This window comes from Botryllus schlosseri, chromosome 16 (genome assembly GCF_051294905.1).
Source record: "Botryllus schlosseri isolate E-star chromosome 16, Bs_hap1, whole genome shotgun sequence".
NCBI lineage: Eukaryota > Metazoa > Chordata > Ascidiacea > Stolidobranchia > Styelidae > Botryllus > Botryllus schlosseri.
The window spans coordinates 20,570,776-20,587,626 of record NC_137251.1 but is presented as its reverse complement, the minus strand read 5'-3'; the positions used below and the strand labels follow the sequence as shown (position 1 = coordinate 20,587,626).

The following is a 16,851-nucleotide window of genomic DNA, read 5'->3' as shown; positions in this document are numbered from 1 at the left end:
AAGCGAATGAACATAACAATGGCTCCCAGTGTCAGGGATCGACCCACAAATACATGGATATTAGGAACTATGGACATCTGTGTAAGCAGCGTCTTATTAAAGCTTAGAAGCGGGCCGTGCTACAAGTCGGCAGCTACGAAAAAAAAGATTAATATTGGCCTGGTGTAAATGACCATTGTAGTCGACAAACACCATGCATATCCACAGACAACAACAACACCACCAACTACTACTATGGACACGTATACGTACGATAAGCATACATAATTAACAAAATATTCATCCACTATCACCATACCAAGTAAACGCAACACTTAATACGTTTCAATAGAACGACTATACCGTTATGTTTTAACCGACTGAGAGTCTGCTGCAACTAGTGATATGAGTTTGTGTATTGACCTTTCCATGTGGGCTTTCCGATAGTTATAGAGTCTGTTCATCCCTCGAGTATCCTGGCTTTTCAGACCAACCCATTTTCTGGAGATTATACGGATTCGACTCCGCCAAGTTTCCGTGGATACGATTTTCTTTTGATATACAAACTACATCTCCGACCTTCAGATTACGCACGACGCCTGTCCACTTTTGTCACCTTTGCAGATATTGGACGTATTATTTTATCCACCGATTTCAAAATTCGTTGGTCATTTACCAAATCATCTTTAATGTGATGTAGAACTGCCATTGTATTCTTTGAGGTCGCATAAAAGGTACATACTTGAGCTTTCTGCATCGTTGGGACTGTGGCGACGCCATCATATGTGATAGTTAAGTACTCGATTCGAAGCCTAATTCTCTCTTCATAACCGGATCACTCACGCACTCAGTATTGTCATACTGATCCTTACTTAATGATGCTAATTCTGCAGGTAAAGCAAAGAAGGGTCTGCCGCAACACCTAGAGAATACCTTTGCCAACGATATCGAAGGTGAACTGTTCGCCAACGGTCTCATCAACGCCCCCGCGGAGTTTATTCCCGGATGAACAGACTGTCGCAAAGACGCCGGATTCTTCCGGATTTCAAGTCGGGCGAAGAGGACGGGTCGACCATATCAGACTCTCGCGACATAAACGGCAATTCGAATCCAGAAGACGTCTCCTATGAATTGACCGTGACTGAAAATCCGTCCATACGACCCCAGACGGTTCCTGACTTAATCCTCCGCAAACCCGTACCCAGCGTAATAAAGCGTACGCGACGTCTCAGTGACGAATCAGAGGCTGCGATGCTCATGACATCTGGAGTAGTCACCTTCCTAGACGAACATGCTGGCTTTAAGCAAGTCGCCAAATCTGATGACGCAGCTGCTTATAGTCCCAAACAACCAGAGACTCTGACTGTTCCAGTCACGGGTTTCAGCATCCATTCACAGTTGAGGCCTGGCTTCAACAACGTACAGATTACGTCTCAATCCAAAACGTAAGTATATTAGCCAATTGATCCTGCAAATGATTCACAGTCCTGACTGCTGAGCTTTACGCTTTGGCGCACCGGTTAAACAGCAATATAATATGCGACCCTTCGATTGAAAGGTGTACTGATCTGTAAATATGATGTGGTAAAAGGATAAAAAATTGTAGCAATCATCTTGAACGGAAGTCCACAGTATTCAACTGCAGGTAAAAGATTTAAACGAGTGTTACTTTACACTCTAGCTCGGTGGTTTGCAACATGGGGTCCACTTACCCCTTGTGGGTCCGTGATTACCTTACGGAATTTTGAAAAAAGAAAACGAAAAGCGATCATTTTACTTTAATTTCTCTCTTTAAATGTACATGTGTCAAGCTCAAGCATACCAGAATTACCTGTACCGGTGTGCATAACTATGCTGTTACCTACGATGCGTACGTACATTGACCTTACGCTACAATACTGCATCCACCATGCCAATTAAAATGAAATCAGGATTGGCTCGGCTACAACGAAATAGAAAGCACGCGGTTTAGTTCAAGAAAGACAGCAACAGGCCACAGCCTTCTATTCAAATTTGCTCACGCTGCGAAAGTTTCGGCATGGCCTATCTTGCCTTTATTTATATATTTTCCAACTCCCTTCTAGTTTCTATATTTTAGTATTATTATTATTTTTTTAATTTTGTGCCAATGGTGCATTTAGTTTAAGTTTTTTTCTTTCGTTCGATCGTTCGTTCTGTTGTTAGTTCTTTCTTATTTCAGCAACCGCGGCAACAATTCGACACACTAGCCCACAGTACTTGAGTAGAATAAATATTCCAATGGTCAATAATATTTTAATTCAATTTCAGGCGAAATCTAGGCAGCGATCCGCAGAATTAATAAATTATCTAAAGGTGTCCTTGACAACAAAAAGGTTGGGAACCACTGCTCTAGCTTAACTCCGTGGTGTCAATATAAAGCAGCAGTCGGGAACCTATGGCTTGCGAGCCATATATGGCTCTTTTGCGTATAAAATATGACTCTTTGCCAAACAATTATTCTTGCACTAAATTGATCATTATTGCAGCAATTTGTTAGGAAATTTTCATCACAACCAGAGAAATCATCTCAAGCATGACCGTGTTAACATGTCGTTGAGAGGTAAAGATAATGCCGTCGTCATGTTTAGCGGCTCGGACCCTCCTTTTCAAAATCCCCGAATTCAAGTTACTGTCGCGTCGGCGACCAATATCACTCGCGGATTCGATGTATCCGACTCGAAACCTTGGATTGCACTATACGTGGATTGATCAAAGAGAATAACAGACGTGGCGATGACAATGCAGTTATCAAATACATATTGTCTTCCTGATCTATGTCGCGAAGTAAACAGCCGTGGAAGTGGAATCCATAATTACAAACTCGAATTACAAACTACACCATAGCTGTCCACGTTCTTGATTTGTAAGTCCCTTTCTGGTTCCGGCGATAAAATGTAGGTGTGTAGCGCAACGTTATATGTTCCGCCGAACACTTTAAAAATTGAGAAGTCGGTCAGTATTTAGATTTTGGTATCAGTGTGACAGTTACATTCGATAATTATCAGTTATTATCGATTCTATGCTATTTACGATGAATTGCGGTATCAATGGTGAGGCTTGGCCCGTATGTGCCGTACCTTTCGCTTCGAGCTTCATTTCCGAATATTAAATATGCGAATCGGCTAATTTTGGGAGGAAAATGTTCTATTTCACCCCCTGGCCCCACGTCACTGATGTATCACACCTTGCATTGGGCATATACTGTTGTAGTGACCATGTTTGGTCCCACTTACGCATGTGATCACGGGTTCTCGCATCAAAAAGCTAGAGGTTCTTCAGTTGGAATGTTCATATAATATTCAAATAAAATTAAATATTTACTGTTACTTGTACAATTAAATAGTAGATTAATATTAAAACAAACTTGGCTATTTTCGGCTGACACTCGTCCGTGGTAATCGTCAGCAACTAGTAAAAAATGAATATAATATTCGATTGTATATTGCGGTTCTGTGTCGCCAAGCGTCTCAAAACTACTACTTACAAGTGTACTGTACTTTATTGCGTAGATCACGCACGGACAAGGGGATGTTCGCAGACAAGAAACCCGCCCGAAAAAAGTCAGTACAATTCTCTCGCCACCAAAAGTCGACCGAGGCAGCCCAAGACATATCGGCGAACGGGAAGAATCTCAGTCCCACAATATCAGCGAGATAGTCGGGATGGGAAGCCGTTCGCGGTTGTCCGTGGTCAAGTCCCGCATCGAATCGAACGAGAAAGCTTTCTTGCTGCGACTCCGCATTCAAAATCAGAAGCAGGAAAACGAGGAATTGGCCAAAAAGGTTTGGGATTTCATTGGGCAGCGACCGACCAGCATGTTCGTGGCTCGGAAGAAAGCGGGGAAAGAAAATCTAGACACAGAACTCTTGACTGAAGCAGAAGAAGAGATGAAGAGGAACAAATTTAAAGCGGCTGCCAACAAAACATCTGCAGACTCATGACATCGCTATTTATCATATGGTTTGGCGCAGGGGTTTGAGTACTCGAATGCAAATCGAATATTAATTTTAATGATCCTAGTCGAGTAAGGAAAGATGATGTTCCGCGTGCTGAAATGATGCGCTCATCAATACTAAGAGTTTATTTATCAACATGAATTATAGTTCTAATGCTATTTTCCACGATGGAAGCCATACAACTTCTATTTCTCGTATCACAGCTCTGGAAACAGGCGGTACAAAGTCACACATGTTAATGGAAATGACATATCTTTTGAGTCGTGATCAACTCACAGCATTGTTGGTCGTATAAACGGTGAATCTTTCCACGTCATCCATTCACATGTGACGCAACAACGAGTGACACTCGACTTGACGTCTAATACTCGGTTCAGAATCGAATCACTAGCCAGCCTTACCTCATAATACCGTATCGCATCCACTCAATAATCGGTATTGTTGGAGTTCACCGGACATTCGCTAGAGAATTGAAATGGTTTGAAATATTTTGTGAAAATATGAATGGTGTTACATCGAGTCGTGACCAAATTCGATAGTCGGCTCTGGTCACTGTGTGCGACAGCAGGCTAGAGCAAATTTTTGACTCCATTGAAAGTTTGTTACCTTGCTGCTCTGGTTTTGAAATTACACTGAACACCCATGTATCTATCCTCAATTTCTATCCTTATGTCTAGAGGCAATCAAAGCGCACAGGTACCAGGTTTACTTACACCAAGCTCCCCAATTGATTGTCTCAACCAGCACTTACGCCACCTCCTGACGTGGTTTATTTTAAGACTACTTAAAAAATTAGGGAAACATTAGACCAGTGGCGGCTCGTCCTATAGGGCAACTGGGGCATTGCCCAACCTAAAATTCTGTTCAGTAACAATTCTTTACCATTTATAGACGCACAACAATCTATATATACCGAAATCACAGCGAAAATCGTATTCTTCTTGTCCTTTCGCTTGTAAATGCCCATATATAGCGAAGTCTCTGCGAAAATCGAATCCTCTTCTGTGTTTTCGCTTTGCGAATGCCTAGCCGGGGCTTGCCCCGGTTGCGCTCATAACAAGCTTTGACTGTCTATTCTCTCAAAGCCGCGCACAATAAAGAAACGGTGATTTACTCTCTCCTATTCATAAAATTACCGAGCAACCGGGGCTCAATAGGTCTGTGCCCCTAAGGTGTGATGTAACAATCGTATCTATATCTGAACTCGGTTACCGTCATATGCGTTTAGTCGACCTTTGCTGGTATAGGTCGATTTTGATGGTGTTTCACACCATGAAAACTCTTGAAACTTGGTATGTCATGTCGTGATGGTGGTATTTAACATTGCCCGAAGTTTCAGGGTTTCTACTTAAAGTTTAGGGTAGTAAATCCGTTTCCGAAGTTGAGTGTGTGCTGATCCGTCATGTATCGCAAACAGATTTTTCTCGAAAGCCGGTATTGGTATCCATTGATTTTGACGATGTTCAATACTGAGATCGGTTATGACATTTGGCACGGTAAGTCTTAATGTTAGTATCGAACGCTGTACCAAGTTTTAAGTTTGTCACTGAACTATGTTAGTGGTAATTTCGTTTCCTTAAGTCGAGTGAGAGCTGACTCGTCATTTATCGCTAACAGATTTTACGCAAAGCCGGTATTGGTCTCTATTGATTTTAACGATGCTCCTTACATAGATCTGTCATGAGATTTTGCACGGTGTGTTTTGATTTTAGTATCGAACGCTGTGCCAAGTCTCAAGGTTGACACTCAATGATTAGGGCAGTAATTTCGTTTCAATATCGAATATGGTAGAGATGTGCTCAGATCTGACACTTCAGCCTACAACGCATTGCGGATTTCGCGCAAAAGCCGGTGTATCTGTGGTAACGTTAACTGTGTTCCATACTGAGATAGGTGACGAGATGATGATATCATTCTCATTTGCATTCAAATATTTACTTTGATATTATATTCTCCAATGTCAATTTCACCGTGAAATTGTGGCCTTCAAGCCATTTGCTTGCAACCCCCTGTCAAGCGCGATAGCTATTTCGTTTTCGATGTCGGCTAACAGCTGATCACTTGATCAGCCTATTCCTCAGTAAATTTTACGCAAAATTCGGTCTGTTTGCATTATTTTGACAGTGTACCATACCGAAAAGGGCCATGAGGCTACTACTCGATGATGTCATGTAACAGTGTACGGCTTTCACCCACGTATATATTCGGTAATATATTTTCCAAAGGCGATTTCGCAGCAGACCTATAGACAGTAATAAAACCATATGTGTCGTGTTACAGACTCCAGTTTCAAGGCCAAAATCTCCTATGCTGTACCGAGACCGAGTTTCCGAGACTGCTATTCTTGGTTCTTCAGAATGATGTTTTGGATTCAATATGACATGCCCAATGTATGAGATAACAATTGGGTATGTGTCCGAACTCGTTGACCTTTCCAATTAGGCTTACGCAATCTCTCGAGTTATAGTCATTTCCATTTCTGCAGATAATTAGTCAGGTCTAGTGCGAACATGAACCGCGTTGAATCTTTGTTCCGTACGCCGTTTACGCAGTTACCACACTTCAAGTCACAGCTCACCGGCAGACCTCTCGTGGCACATACGTTAAAATCACTGTTGTCGGGAAATTCATGTTACCGTAACATCATTAAGTTACTTGTTTACGTTGGAAAACGTCATTGTGACGTCATCTTGATAAAAAGTCGCTTTCAGCCCTTTCCCCACCACCCGATATTGTCACGAGCCGCCACTGGATTAGACAATGATTAGATGATTAGCAACCACGTAATATAGCTTTGAAATTCACCTTACGCTGATGATTGTGAAGAGCTCCGGCAGATGAGACGATCTATTGATCAACTCCGGGAGTTATCGTGACTATTAATATGGTACACGAGTATTTTAAAGCTATTTTACAGGGATGGTGTGAACGTGAGGTTCACATTCGTGTTCTGTGTGTGAACCTCAGAAATTTTGAGGTTCACGTTCACAAACGAACCTTGGTAGGTTCTGCACTGTGAACCTTTTTCATATATTACAATTTTCGCTTCATTATAACATCTATGGTTGAAATTTATTGCATTTTAACTGCGGGTCACTCTATGCACGACCCTGGCACCGTAAAATAAAATCAACACTAGACGAGCATGCACCTGGACAATCTCAAATAAATTTTACTTGCTTTGTTACAAAAATTTGCTCGCCATATCCAACTTTCCGTTTATGAATATCTAGTGACTTTCTGCTGTGAGCTTGACCTGCAATGACACAACACCAAGAGAGAAATACACTACTGTGGCAGCCCTCGTGCGCCCCCTATCTGGGTTGGCGCCCTTGTGATGCTCTAGTGATTTCATGCTAGGCGTGTCTCTTTGTGTTTGGTCTCGTCGCTGCTGGATTGTTGAGTACGACTGAGTGAATAAACTTCCTATCTGAACAAAGGCCTCTACATTGGCGAGCACGCCAGGACCAGAATGGATAGTTCACCTCAGTCGTTAATTTCCGAGGCCAGACAGATAGAAGAAGAGATCGAGTTGCATCAACTAGACGTGCTGCGAACGAAAATTGAATACCTCGAGGTGAGAATGACGAACACCGAAAGTAGAGTATCGGGACAGATTGAGCGCATCTCGGAAAAAATTCTACTTGCAGTAGAAGAGATGATCGACCGAAAAATGCAGGCGTGGGAGACCAGGGTTGTTTCATTAATTAGAGAAATGCAACGTACTGTACCGGAACAGACTGGTTCTGACAAGGGCAGTGTTGATCGTCCATGTGTTTCAGCTCCGGATAGTATTAATTCCGACGGTCCAATAGTTTCGAGCAGCAAGAAATCAACTGAAATACCAGTGCCTGGTAAGCCTATTCATCTGGAATCGAAAACGCCAAATGTTCTACCTAATAAGTTCAGTGGAACAACGGATGTTACGTTAGAAGACCATCTAAGCCACTTTGATTATGTTGTTGGCTGCAACCCATCTTGGGGTGTACGTGAAATTCTTTCATATTTTGGCTGCAGTCTGGAAGGTCCCGCGCTGAAGTACGCCAAGGAGGTTTCCGCCGAGGATTCCCAAAACTTCGACATAATAGTGGAGCACCTCAGAAAACGTTTTGGAAAGGAGCAATCGGGACAAAACTCGAGAACTAAGTTCAACAGCCGAAGGAAAAAGCCGAATGAAACCCCTGCTGCATTTGCTGCTGCTCTCCGAGAACTGGTACGTAAAGGCTACAAGATGATAAACGGTAATGCTGCAGAGTTACTGGTACGTCAACAATTTTGTCAAGGGTTCTCTGATGTCACACTGTGTTGTATGCTTGCTGTGCGTGAGAGTGACAGTTTAGAGGAGTTAGTTCGTGCTGCTGAAAACTATGAGTCCATGGCTGCTACTCATGGGGCCAATGCGGGCACAATAAAACCTTTTGTGGCAGTGGTTAATAACTCTACTCGCAAGGCTGACTTGAACTCAAAATCAGAATGTGATGAATGTATTGGGGAATTGCAAAACCAGATTAAGTCCTTGAGAAATGAGTTGACTGAGTTATTTAATAAAAATCGTGTCCCAGACAATAATGCGAGTCGTCCGAATTCACCAATTAGAAACCATGAAAGTCCCAAGTCAAAATTCTTTGGTAAATGCTTCAGGTGTGGCAAGTCTGGTCATTCTGCACGTTTCTGTAGGGCACCCTTTTGTCCACTTTGTCGTAATGCAGGGCACTATGATTATCAATGTCAATATTCCAATCAGAATAGTTCATGGCAGCATGGACCCAATGGGCCAACACAATATTTCCCTCAACCACAGCCAACTATGGATAATAATGGAAATTGGAACGGTCGTTTAAACTCGCAGTAGCGGGGTGCGAAACCAGTAACCCCGCTTGTAATACAATAGATGATGATCTTGATAACTTGATTTGCTCCCTCAATGTTTCAACCAACTGGTACACACTTGTTAGTATTGCCCGGGCAGATTATAAATTTTTGGTAGATACCGGTAGTCCGGTAACATTCATAGATGTTGGGTTACGGCAGTTTATTGATGTCGGTGAGCTAGAATCGAGTCCGGAGGACAATCGATTTAAAGTGGCTAATGGCAGACCCCTAGTAGTGCATGGAAGTTGCACACTCAAGATGTGTATAAATGAAGTTTGTGTGAGGATGCGAGTGTTTGTGGCTGAGCTCGGAGCGGAAATTGGTATTTTGGGTATGGATGCTCTGAAGGATTTTGATGTCACCTTGTATGCCAGACGTGGAGTAATGCAAGTGGGTGATGACTCGGTTCAATTAATGAGTTCCAATAATGTCACGTGCAGCCGTATAAGCATTAGGGAATCAATTTCGGTCCCCGCTCACAGTCAATTATGTGTGACTGGAGAGAATAACCACCCTTGGCCAGTGGATGTTAAGGGAGTTACGGCTGTAGTTGAGCCAGTCAGGGATTTTTTGTGGGCACAGAATAAGTCGGGAGTGTATGTGTGTCCTGCTTTCGTTACCGCATCAGAATGCTTGGTGCCAGTTCTGGTTGTGAATGATTCAGATCGTGTGGTTGAGATACCCTCTGGCACTTTTGTTGGCATGATTTGCCCTGCAGACAACTTCCAGGATGTACATGGAAGAGTTTCCGGCATTGCCAGTATAAGGAAGAGTGAAGATGAAGAGGTGCCCCCGGGTGAAGCGAAGTCCTGTTTAGGTGAAGAATCGAAATCGCAAACGGGCGTATTTCCAGGTCATCTGAGTTCCATGTTAGATGGGGTTCAGGACTTAACGGGGGAGCAGCAGTCGGCAGTGCGGGATCTCTTGACTGAATTCCAGGATGTTTTCATTGGGCCGGATGGGAAACTCGGACAGACGCAAGTTTTGCAACATAGAATCACTCTCACCACAGAGCAGCCTGTCAAGGTACGTCCTCGGCGCATGGGCTGGGAGAAACGCAAGTTGGCTATTCAAGAAGTGGAAAAGCTGAGAGCACAGAACGTGATAGAGGAGTCTGATTCACCTTTCAATGCACCTATTATGCTGGTTCCTAAAAAAGATGGTTCTTGGAGAATTGTTCTGGATTACAGAAAACTTAATAGCGTGACGGTCAAAGATGCGTACTCGTTACCTCGAATAGAAGATATTCTCGATTCGTTGGGAGGCGCCTCGTGGTTTTCATGTTTGGACTTGGCAAGCGGTTTTTTCCAAGTCACAATAGATCCTAAGGATCGCCCCAAAACAGCCTTCAGTGTTCCAGGTCATAACCATTACCAATTTACTGTACTTCCCATGGGATTGGCAAATTCGCCAGCTCTGTTTCAGAGATTGATGGAGAAAGTTCTTGCTGATGTATTATGGTCGCGAGCCCTGGTTTTCCTGGATGATGTGATGGTTTTTGGAAAAACGTTTGAGCACGAAATGGAGAACCTCCGACACGTTTTCTCCAGGATACGCACGGCGGGACTGAAGTTCAAACCAACTAAGTGCAGGTTGTTTCAAAGACGTGTGGAATATCTTGGCCATGAAATTTCAGACAAAGGGGTTAGCTGCAGTGAGACAAAGATATCGTCGATTCGTGACTGGCCGGTTCCTGGGAAGTTGAAAGATCTCCAAGCTTTCCTAGGCACCGCAAACTACTATCGGCAGTATGTGAAGTCATTCGCGTCCATCGCTTACCCACTGACACATCTGACAATGAAGAATGTGCCTTTTAACTGGGACGATCAATGCCAAAATGCGTTTGACACCTTGAAGGAGTTATTGACGAAATCTCCGATACTGTCTTACCCACGTGAAGATGGTGAAGTGTTCATTCTTGACACTGATTGCAGCGCTTTTGGTGTGGGTGCGGTTCTCTCTCAGAAGCAAGAGGGTCTTGAGAGGGTAATCGCTTATGCAAGTACTACTCTTAACAAATCACAGAGGAATTACTGTGCTACATATCGAGAGCTTTATGCTGCAAGATGGGCAATTGAGCATTTCAGGCATTACCTTTGGGGGAGACCATTTACTCTGAGGACTGATCATTCTTCGTTGCGTTGGCTTCTCACTTCGAGCGAACCCCATGGGCCTTTGGTGGCAAGGTGGATTGCGTTTCTGAGCAGCTATGATTATACGGTGGAACATCGTCCAGGCGTGTTGCATGGGAATGCTGATGGTCTCTCCAGGAAGTACCGTAGACGCTGTGAGCGAGAGGAATGCTTGGACTGTTGTGATTTTGCGGAACCTCCAGCAACAATATGTGCTGCGGTGATTGTAGGGAGTTTGGGGCAGGTTGCTGAAGAATCTGCATCTACAGGACCAGATTTGTCAAACTGGTTGCAGTCATACACTGAAGAAAATTTGAAGGAGCTGCAGATGAAAGACAAGGACTTGAAAACAGTCATTTCAATGAAGGAAACAAGAGATTGTAGACCTTCTGGGACTGAACTTCTGTTCCAGCCAAAACTGGTCCGGGACTTGTGTTCGCAATGGCGACTCATCAGTCTGCGAAATGGGGTACTTTATCGTGAATTTGTGCATTCTAATCCAGGGGGTAAACCAATATTTCAATTAGTCCTGCCCCTTTCGGTTCGTAAGGATATTTTTCACCAGTTCCATGCATTGCGTACAGCAGGTCATTTGGGCCGTGATCGTACTTATAAGAAATTGAGAGATAGGGTGTATTGGCCTGGAATGAAACGTGATGTTGAAAGTTGGATTAAATACTGTTCTGTGTGTACCAAATCGAAAACTCCTCATGGTGGTCACAAGGCTAATTTGCAACAAATGTTATGTGCTGAGCCATTTGACAGAATTTCTATTGATTTCATGGGTCCCTTGAATGAGACGGAGTCGGGTTATAAGTACATTATGGTATGTACTGACTACATAAAAACTTGTTGGCTGGTTGAAAAACTTGTTGGCTGCTTCTGCTGCAGATGTACTTGTGACTGAAATTTTCACCAGATTTGGTGCGCCGTCTATAATCCATACGGACCAGGGTGTACAATTTGAATCTGACCTTTTTAAGCAAATGTGTATGCTATTTGATATTGAGAAAACTCGCACTACTCCCTATCACCCTCGATCAGATGGGCTCACAGAAAGGAACAACCGGGTTTATCTGCAAATGCTCAAAAGTTTTGTGAACAGTGCCCAAGACAACTGGGATGAACATTTACCTTATTTATCCATGGCTTACAGGTCATCAGTGCATGCATCCACTGGTTATACCCCTAATCGTTTGTTTTTAGGAAGAGAGATATCCCTTCCTGTTGATATTATGTTCGGTAAACCACCACGTAACACTGCCTATCGTTGTTATACTGAGTTTGTCAAGTGGTTTGACATTGCTAGTACTGATGCTTTTGCGTATGCCCGTGGGCAACTGAGTAAGTCTGCTATCCGCCAGTCCAGAAACTTCGATCCATCTGTTAAACCCTTGATTTTGGAAACTGGTAGTTTGTGCTGGTACTTCCATCCACCAGCAAAGTCAAAACTGAGGTCGGGTTGGACAGGCCCATGGCTAGTGTCAGAGAGAATTGAACAATTCCTCTATCGGATAAAACATGTGAACTCCGAACGATATCGCATTGTGCATGTGGATAATTTACATCCTTACGTGGATGATGTTGACTCGCTTCCAGCTCTGGAGGACGATTCAGTCGGTGAGACCGACATCGCTGTGTCGGAAGAGATACCGAGCGTCCTGCCCGGCCGTAGCAGACAAATGCCCTCACGGTTTAATGACTATGTTATGTGAAAGTTTTTTTTCACTTAATGCTTGTTGCTTGGTTATTGCTTGTATTTTGTTGTGAGAGTCTACTTGAGTAGCACCTCTCAAAATTGATGGGAGGGTGATGTGGCAGCCCTCGTGCGCCCCCTATCTGGGTTGGCGCCCTTGTGATGCTCTAGTGATTTCATGCTAGGCGTGTCTCTTTGTGTTTGGTCTCGTCGCTGCTGGATTGTTGAGTACGACTGAGTGAATAAACTTCCTATCTGAACAAAGGCCTCTACACTACATTTGGTCAGCGAATGATGCTCATTCAACCAATCAATGGAATTGATATCGTTGTCTGATGCAGGGATAACCCTGGTCTGATGTAAACAATCTAGCATGTGTATGGGGTCAATCTTGACTTCATATGTTTGCTGTATCATTAAAACAAAATCCGTGCCATTGGGTTATTGGCCATACTGCTGTAAAACTTGTTAATGGGGTAATATCGGTAGCAAGTAGAGTCCCGTTTTACACTCTGCTCAATATCAACGATGCAATACTCAGACGCCGAATACATTCTCCGGTCTGGCCTATACCGCTAAGGCGTATATTCCGTTATAAGCTTATATTCCCTTGCAATTCCTCGACGATATTGTTGGCAAAGCGACGGCAGATATAGGTTTTATGGGATTGTTATATCGATTGCCACAATTCATACATTTGGCAACGTTTAAACCGTCAATATGTACTTCAGAATAGTGGCGATATGTGGCCCGAGTAGATACTAGGTATCGTATACAATAATATAGGCTATCACTTCACTGAAATGTAGGATTGGAATTATCAATATGACGTCATGAGGTTCACGTTCGCGTTCACACAGAACCTTTCACAAAGGCTCGTGTTCACACGAACCTTAACCTTTCAGAGGTTCACACCATCCCAACTATTTTCTTAAATACGTTCTCAGAACAATCATTCATTGATTAACAGAGGTGCTCAGCAGAGAAGTAGGCTACATTTAGTAGTTGCGAAGTACTGAAGTCGGTTTTTATTATTCCCAGCAAACATTTGATGGTCCACACATAGCCCATGGATGTAACATCAAAATTCCCAGACCTATCCTTAGACTGTTCACTCGGACTGGAGGTGTGGACTCCCCTTGACGTTCAGTGACTGGTCAGTGACTGTCCGTGAAATCGCTCCCAGGCCAGAGGAGGGAGAAAGTCGGGACTAACCAAACGATCTAATATGTGACCTAATCTGACACTCGCAACACATAATTAGACAGTGTGCCTTATCCACAGTTACCCCTACCATCACCAGGATGAGACACACTACACGATCGATTATCCAGTTTCCGGAAATTATATTACAATCAACGAAATAGCACAAAATGTGTGCAACATTGGAAGAAAAGGCAGGTCAAACAGCTGGAACTTGATACACTTTAAAACAACAGTGTACGCCTTTATTACCACGTATCTTCACCATCGTGAGGGCAAGGTTGCGACAAGATACTGTCTTTCTTTGTATTCTCCATCTAAAATATTAATAGAGAAATGAATTTCAGCGAATATGAAATAATACTTTAAAATGCTATCATATTCCTAACACTTTGATACCAGTGTTGGGATGACTCGAGTCACCTTTTTCGTATGACTCGACTCGAGTGACTTTGCTAAAAATGACTTGACTTGGCGCATCAGAAATGTGGATTGACTTGTGACTCACAGTAAAATTTACGGGTCAATTTCAAGTCATCAAGTAATCGGTGTCAATAAAGATCACTGTATCTTGATGTTTGGATTGTTTGCGAAACGCTGGTGTAACCCGTGAGAGCGACCAATCATCAAATGATCATGCGCGGTAAAGCACCTTCTTGCGTACCTCTATATTCGTTCATTGATTCAAAATCAATGACCACTCAATTTGTATTTCAAGCAGCTGGCAAAATGCAATGATTCATGCTCATACTTCGAAAACCAACTGGACTCGAATTTTGACTTGACCCAAGTCACCTCTAAAAATCAAGTGAATCGACTTGACTCCAGTCACCTTAGGAAATCAATTGACTTGACTGAAGTCAAAATGTGCAATGACTCGCGACTCGAATGCAGCGACTTGACCCCAACACTGCTTGATACACACATTACAAATTACTGAATAAGACATTATGGTAAATATAACAGAATTAGTGACTGTAAGACCGAGAGTCTTTTGCAAATCAAATTCATAAAACATTGTGTAGCTATAATTCTAATGCAAATTAGGAATCATCGTCCGCATCAGCGGCATTGACAAAATAGATATGCTACACTCGGAAGCCTAAGCAGCATAGTATGGTTCAACACTAACGATGATCTCCGTCCACATCCCATATTTTCACACAATCATATGTTATTTACCTTAGATTGCTGCGTTTGGAATTGTGCAGGTGCATGACGCAGCACAGATCACACCGCGTCTTCATAATCTTTTTCCAGAACAGTCTGGTGAATATTGCAGCAAGCCCCTAAATTTGAGATAGTGTCAAACAATTCAGAGCAGTGATTCCCAACCGCGGCCCTGAGGGCCTCATGCGGCCCCAGCTAGCGTTCTTGTGGCCCCCACAAAAATATTGAGAAATCGATCTATGAAAAAAATATATGTCTATAAAATACTCTTGCTTGGCTTGGAGTCGGGAGTTCTGAGTAGACTGCTAAGATTACGTCACTGCAGTTTCAATGCAATGTGCCCTAACTTTCCAGTTGAACGGGCAGTACCTATAGATATAGGTAGAGATATTGACAGGACCGTAACAGCAGCATCCCAAGCCCCCTCCCCCAATTGGGGGGAGCGAGCACGAAGGGGGTCCAAAATTATCAAGTGAATTAGCATTAATTATATGGAGTATTTTATGAAATTTTATGCAACTTTTTAAATGATTTTTCGCGCAGCACACGATTTCAACTTTTCAAGTACCTCAATTATTAGGTACTTTTCGACCAAGATAAAATATGCAAGATTTATAGAAGTGGCCATATTTGCGTTAGCCATTACCGCGCCGCACGAAGACATATAAAGTTTTAGGCCATGTAACATGCGACTCCAATAAGTGTGCTAGAACAATCGGCAGCGAAAAAACCTTGGCCGAAAAGGACTGCCCTAATGCTGACCGAAAACTTCGTTATGTATATTCAAAATACATATGGGTATATTCCATAGGCGCCAAAATGACTGGCGCCGAATGTTCCGGTCTTGGCAATCTGAACGTCGCGAAACAAATAGGCTACCATCCCGCAGGGAAGAATTATGTGCCAGTGAAGAACTATTTATTCGAAATCGTGTGCATCTTGTTTAGTGCGTTCGGGCAATTCTATATTTATCGATACAGCAGACTGATGGTCACGAAATAAAAAATAACATCATGTAACAAAGTCGTACCAACGGCTCCGCCCGTCCGAATATGTTCAATTATTATTTACGGGCCCTACAATTTCCAAGACAACTCACTCAGCTCTACCGGTAAATCTGATTACGTGAGCAGAGAGGACAAGTAATTAATAGCAATATATATGCAATTCCCGATCTTATTGACATATTTTATTTTGAATTATCGAATTCTCCCCAGGGCAATAAAACTACTCCGAAATAGCCAGCAATGGTGGATTGTTCTGAACAATGTGAGCGCGGCAACACAATGGCCAATGGCGTCAAGCGAATGATCGGAACAATGCCAATTTTCATATTTTGGTGACTATATTTTGGGTTCCTTTCATTGCCCTGGTATTCGTGCGGCCCCGGCCGTACTCTGAAATTCTAAATTTGGCCCTGCCATCGAAAAAGGTTGCGAACCACTGATTTAGAGACAGCAAATATGTTCAACTTACGATATATGATTTGGTATAAACTGAGTTCACACAAAGCCATTTTCTTTTCATTTCTGCCCTTCACACAGAACTTACTCCAAACTTCAGCAGTTGCAACTCTTCTATATAATTTTCTCACAGAGTCATTTAGAGAGTGCCTCCCGACGGGAGTCATTGCTTTTACCTGAAAAATTAAGACAAGTTAACACATCATTGCAGTGTCATAAGACAGATGTGGGGAAGTTTGAAGGGCAAAACCAACAAAAATTTTTGGCCATTTCCTTCAGAACGCCCCCGTAATGGAGCTGCAATTAATTGAAATTTTCACAAGACCTTCACGGCTCAGCTGCCGCGGCTGCTTAACTCG

The 16,851-nt window shown here is 42.9% G+C and overlaps 1 protein-coding gene and 2 long non-coding RNA genes across 3 annotated transcripts in view; 2 read left to right on the top strand and 1 right to left on the bottom strand.

Annotated features, from left to right (window-relative positions):
• The window catches only part of LOC145459406 (uncharacterized), a 261,295-nt gene that overhangs the window by 63,846 nt on the left and 180,598 nt on the right, over positions 1 to 16,851 (top strand). The window lies entirely within an intron of this gene.
• Positions 587 to 4,759, top strand: LOC145459202 (uncharacterized). Its single transcript, XM_080337834.1, has 2 exons — positions 587 to 1,424; positions 3,510 to 4,759. The coding sequence occupies exons 1-2, from the start codon at positions 985 to 987 to the stop codon at positions 3,655 to 3,657; spliced, it is 588 nt and encodes a 195-aa protein (XP_080193960.1). The 5' UTR covers positions 587 to 984; the 3' UTR covers positions 3,658 to 4,759.
• Positions 13,983 to 15,964, bottom strand: LOC145459449 (uncharacterized). Its single transcript, XR_013921423.1, has 2 exons — positions 15,042 to 15,964; positions 13,983 to 14,176 (listed from the first exon to the last, which is right to left on the bottom strand). It is a non-coding gene; the product is annotated as an uncharacterized LOC145459449 (long non-coding RNA).